General features: G+C 31.7%; 1 protein-coding gene across 1 annotated transcript; it reads left to right on the forward strand.

The window, feature by feature from the left end:
* The first annotated feature begins 2,858 nt into the window (after window positions 1-2,858).
* On the forward strand, window positions 2,859-5,924 carry LOC111641537 (leucine-rich repeat-containing protein 15-like). The gene has a single exon (XM_023387709.1). The coding sequence runs from the start codon at window positions 2,958-2,960 to the stop codon at window positions 5,097-5,099; it is 2,142 nt and encodes a 713-aa protein (XP_023243477.1). The 5' UTR covers window positions 2,859-2,957; the 3' UTR covers window positions 5,100-5,924.
* The last annotated feature ends 299 nt before the right edge of the window (window positions 5,925-6,223 follow it).

Genomic DNA, 6,223 nt, shown 5'->3' on the forward strand with positions numbered 1-6,223 from the left:
TTCGACAATAAAACAATACCTTATATACAGAAAGTAGAGAAATGAATGTAACGATTTGTAATTCAAAAAGATTATTATTAAAATTTTTATTCTCTGTAAAAATCGTCGATATTTCGATAACAATTAGTATTTTTCTATGGAGAATTTCCGGCTATTCGTTTCGAGATTTGCTACTCTCAATTTGTTATTCCTCTATAATTCGTCTTACTTGTAAGCTGTTTATGGTATTTTATACTTTAAACAAATAAAGGAAGGAAGACTGCCTGCACTTTTCATTACAGCGTAAATATAATTACTGTAAGAGTGCAAAATATTTTTATAGGTAATTTTAGTGATTTTCTATAAAAAATTACATCGAAATATTTGATTATCCGGTGTTTATTATACAATGTTTGGATGTTCTGTTAGTTTTTGATGGCAAATGGGTTAGTTACATTTCGACATCACTTCTGTGTGTCCATGCAAACAGTGTTTAGTTACTTTCATATTGAAGTTTTCGTTTAGATAAAATATCTCAATGAAAGAGCCTTGGGAAAAAATAAGACCAGAAATAATAACAAAAGATAAATGCTATCGGTAAAAAACGTTGGTCAGAAGTTCATTGAAATAAAAACTGCAGCTTAGATCGTAGTCGGTAAAAGGCCATTTCCGCCTGGCAAAATCGACTTCGGCGGATAAAATGTTTATTTTCTACAGAAAAAGAAAAGTCTTTTACACCAAGCTTTTTACTCTTGACGGATTTTTTCGGGATCCTTTTCGACTCCCCTCCGTCGAGTTCTACCTCGTGCGACCGCCCGTCCACCGTTCAGTTCGGTTCAGTTTCGTCGTTATTTTTGTCCCATTTACTCGACCGTTTTAAACCGAAATAGCTAAACATACGTTTTGGGAGGAAATACACTTTTAATGAATTTATCTATACAAATAAACAATCTATTTCGCAACGGTAATTCTTGGATTAAAAAAATAATATGTTGATTTATGTCTACAATTTTCGTATTTTTCTTATATTTTTACTCTAAATATTACAAAAATAAAATATTTCATATAACAGGGCTATAGCCTATATCATTGTAATTGAGAATTAATTTCTTTCAAAATTTATCAATAACAGCAGTAAGTTGTTTTACGTGTCTGTCAGAAGCGGGAGACAAGTTGAGATAAAAATCGTATTGGCGGTGTACTTCATCTTCTGTCTCGAAATTTCTAATTCGTTTTAAATGGAAAAATAAATCACTCTCGAGAGGGATGTTTAGTCACTGAATAGATTTCATTATTCTTCGGACACCTTAATTAACAAAGGTTCAATTTTATTAATAGATTACGCAGAGTCACTCAAAAATTAGAACAAAATAGATAAAAAAAGAGATTCTATAATTCGAGTCTCTTCGTTATCAGTTCGAAGGATTATCATAGAATCGAAATATTTATTCGTCTTTATCATAAAGTACAGTACAAATTCATACACGAAATCCGTAGTGTTGGAAATTGCCGACGTATCGTGTACCGAATAAGGGAACGAGACTTACACTAGAAAAGGGAATTCTTCGGGCTAGAGAGCGTGTTATAAGCCCGAGCAGTGGTTAAGCGAGCAATGGCTGAACACGATTGTATTAATTCGACAATTTACAAGATAATTGACCTACTAAAGTTTTTATATTAGGAGTGAACATAAACCGGTTTACATTCGTTCTCCTAAACATTTATTTATAAACATTTCGACTTTAAATAATTAAAAACAAAATTGTCCTTTCTTAACTGCAGTGTTACGTCACAAATGCGGATGTAACCCGTACCGAGTGACGTTGCTTCCGCTTTCACTATACTCGTTCGAATGTCGAGTCGTAACTTACGGCGATCGATGTAATCTGTTTCGATGATGACGTATGTTTTTCTTAGCGATTGAAATTTTCTCGTTGTCTAACAATGTTTAGGTCTCTTTTGTGATGACGTACAATACACATACCAAAAAACTCTTCTACGTAATGAAGACAATCACTACTTACCGAAGGATCAGTCGTAAGGTGACGAATTATCTATTTATTTCTTTCAATGCCAACGATGGAATAAATAATTACCGATAGAAACTAAAGTTAACATTTAAGTCTGTAAATGACCGCATTTACTACAATCATTTCTTCGTGTTTTAAACTACTTTCGTTTTGCGTGTGGTTTTAAACTTTGTTTCTCCGTATTCTCTTTTATCACACTTCAACATCCTTTCTTTATACTTTCCGTTGTCAAGTTAATAAATTTTAGATGCAAACTTTCTCAATTTATTTAAGTTTCTTACTCGAAGATTAATTTATTTTTATTTTTCAAATATTCATAAATTAATAGACGGAGTTTCGCATTTACATTTCAAAAGAGGGCATTTTTATTTTCTTTTATGTTTGAAAAAAAATAAAAATAATCCGCAACAAATATTTTATCTTTCGTCATATTATTGAAATTTCACGTATCGAAAAACTTCCAATCGAACGAATACAATTTATATTTTTATTTTATGTTCATTTATGAAATTTTTATTATAATAATTTCACTGCAGTCAGAAACATTCTTTTGTATTACAAAACACAATTAATTAACACCATTAAAATACGTCTTAGAGAAAAAATAATAATATTTTAATTTACAACATCAATTTGTTTTAACGAAAAATTTCTGTGTAATAAATGCGCAAACCAATTTTCGGAAAATATTAATTTAACGTTAATCCGATATTGTTCCTTCCAATGCAACGGAAATAAACGAGGAAATTAAAAACTGTATACGTAATATTTTTGTCGGAAATGACGATTCGATGTCTATGACGTCATAATTTATCGTGTTTTCAGTCAGTCTGAAGAAAGAAGTAACAGTATCGAATTCGTAAGTACACGGTTTCACAATTTTGTATTGTTCGTCGACTGTTTTTGCCGCTCTTCGTGTCGAATGAATTAGAATTTTCGTCGGACAAAATGAGGTTTGTTATCGTTTTGCAGTTGCTATTTTTCGTGGTAAATTCTTGTCAAGAGTTTTGGAAAAGTTGGGAAAATGTTTCTTGTACGTCATGGGGAGACAGCTGCTACGAATCAAAGAACTTTTCATCTGTTAAAATATTCGAACAATCCTTAATAATCACGTGCGACGACAAGGACACAATTGACAATCGTTTGATGCGATGCTTGGACGTTAGAAATGTACAACAGATAGTATTTAGAGATTGTTCTTTGTCCGGAATTGACTTTGGAATATTCTCGTTTGGATGTGAAATCGAACACGTCAAGATACTTTACTTATTAAATAAAAGAAATTTCGAGAGCGCCTCGTTTATTAACATGTCTTCTCTGCGATCTGTCGAAATAGAAGCCTTAAAGACGTCGGAACTTCTAAATTTGACATTTCGCAATGTTCCATCGCTGACTTCATTGAAAATTGACAGCTATAACTTCACTTTATTTCCCAACAAATCTTTCCAAGAGTTAATTAATCTTTCCAAATTGTACATCATACATGGTCGGTTAACAGTTTTATCGGAAGATCTATTTTATAACCTTCACAATTTGAAAAAACTGGACTTAAGTAACAATAACATTCAATCGATTCATCCACTTGTCTTTAGAAACCTCACTCGATTGGAATATTTGGATTTAGATTGGAATCGGATAAAGGATTTACCCAATGACATGTTGAAAGGTCTTTTTAACTTAAGGACATTTTCTATTCTTGGGAATCGTAGATTGTCACAAATTCCGTCCGGATTCTTTAAGAAACTGCACAACTTGACGGAAATAAATGCAGCCTCTTGTTCAATTTCTTCACTGGAAGAAGATGTATTTTCTGATTTAATTAATTTGAAAGACGTCGATTTAGTTTTCAGCCAAATTGAACATCTCCCTCCAAATCTTTTCAGAAATAATAAACTCCTGACACGATTTTCCTGTTCGTATAATAAATTATCGAGACTTCCAACAAAAATTTTTCACGGACTTTATGAACTGCGAGAGTTAGACTTGCGGGGAAATCGGTTTGAAAATCTCCCCGAAGATGTTTTTCAGAATTTGTCGTTATTGCAAAGACTCGAGTTATCACAAAATCGCCTAACTTTTTTACACGAAAACATCTTCCTCCCGTTGACTAATTTAATGTTTCTCGATCTATCTAACAACAATTTAACTAAACTCACTGGTAAGAGTCCTTTTGGCAGCAGCAAACATCTAAATTATCTTCGTTTAAACAATGCAGGTTTGACACAATGGCCGATGTTAGATTGGACAGAATACGACTTGGCTTACGTCGATTTCTCAAATAATCAATTTGAAACTGTCAAATTGCCAATTTACACACCAAATCGCATATTAATTAAACTGTCAAAATGTAAAATCAGAACAATTTACATCGATGACAGGAAATATGGATTTCAAATGCCGACTTACGATTTAAGTAATAATGAAATTACTTGTGATCACAAACTGCAGCAATTTGTTTATGCCATTAAGTCAAATATAGAAGTGGCGAAGAAAATGTTTCCAAATATAGAGAAGACGAAATGTTACGGAGAAGAAAAAAATTTGCTGGATAATACATCGCTCGTAGTCATAGGAAATTATTGTCCGATGAATTGCGATTGTTTTGGCCAACAAGATCACGTGATGGTAAATTGTTCTATAAAAAAAATCGAGACAATTCCCGAAGTTCTCGTTTCGAATGCAACGATTGTGGACTTGAGTAATAACTACATAAAAGAGTTGTCAAATGTCGATTGTGTGACTTGGAAAAACGTTACGCATCTACATCTGAGTAATAATTCAATAAGTAACATTTCGAATTATGTTCTTTTGCCAAACCTGAAATACCTAAGGTTGGAAGGAAACCGGTTAACCGAATTACCTTCCGGTTTAATGAACCTGATCGACGTTTCTCCGGAATTTAAGATTTACTTATCGAGAAACAATTGGACTTGCGATTGTCATTCCCAATTTACTAACGACTGGTTGCTTAGAAACAGTCAGAAGATTGCAGATTTTTCCGATGTTTACTGCACCAGAAATTCGTCTTCTCTGTCTTTCACCGAAATAGTTTCTAATGATCGAAGCAAAGATATTCCAGAAGATAATTAATTTGGCATCGTCAGTAAATTTTTCGAGTACAAAATGCGTGTCTTCCGACGAAGTAAGTTCTGTTTTAAAATAGAAAATCGTAGTGGCTATTCTTACTTCGCTAATGTTATTGAGTGTGGTTATTGTTGTTTCTATTGTTTATTGTCGCAGAAAAAGAAATGTCAAGAAAGTGCCAAACACTACAGAAAAAGAAGTGATTTATTACAATGTTTACACTTGACGAATTTGCAAATACGACAATTCAAATATATCCAGTTTTATCAATTTAATTAGGACTTGCCAAAAAATTTTTACTATTTTGCATTTGTTTTTATAGAAAGGAATTTGGCTCATTTTAAATATGCTGTAATAAATGTTACTTTTATATGCTTATGTGGTAAATTTTGATTAAGTTTTATATTAAAAACTGTTATTTAATTACAAAGTCAATACTGAAATTGAGGGTCTGTTCGTTTCTCACAATTTTATTTTAAAATTGTCAACGTAGACTTATCAGTTGAATAAGACTATTACACAGGTGTTTTGGCTATTAACAAAAGGAAAAGTTTTTGATTAGCCCTTCATCGGTGCTATTTAAAAAACAACATTACAATAAATCATGACGTAATATTAAAACAAGTCATAATGTATAACATAGTGTAAATTGCACGATTACTTACAAATGAGAAAACACAAAAAATATTCAATCCTCCGGTATACAACTTCAAATACGCGGAGTATAAGTAAAGCGAAAAATTAACACAACATCGTACTTATTACACAGTACTTATAAATATATAGTACCTCTACATCTCTATTAATCTAAGTATGATAATATTTTATTGGTTTATCTTTAAATAAGAAAATGGTAAAATACTTTATTCATATTTTACAATGAGAATAAGTATTAACTTGTTTTCTTCCTCCATACAGGAGCACCAAAATATTAACAGATGTAATCGAACTTGCGAGGTTGAAGCGCACTATAAGTGTCACATTACTACAAATTAATTAATTATACAAATATAATTAATTTTTATATTATATTCAACATTACTATTTTTACAACCGTTCAGAAAGTACAAGTTTATAAATAAAAGTTTATAAAACTGAGATTAAAGCGTACGTATAATGCAACCAGTAAA

The sequence above is a fragment of the Centruroides sculpturatus genome, unplaced genomic scaffold (assembly GCF_000671375.1).
Source record: "Centruroides sculpturatus isolate CEXI.00-Female unplaced genomic scaffold, Cexi_2.0 scaffold1605, whole genome shotgun sequence".
In the NCBI taxonomy this organism is placed as follows: Eukaryota; Metazoa; Arthropoda; class Arachnida; order Scorpiones; family Buthidae; genus Centruroides; species Centruroides sculpturatus.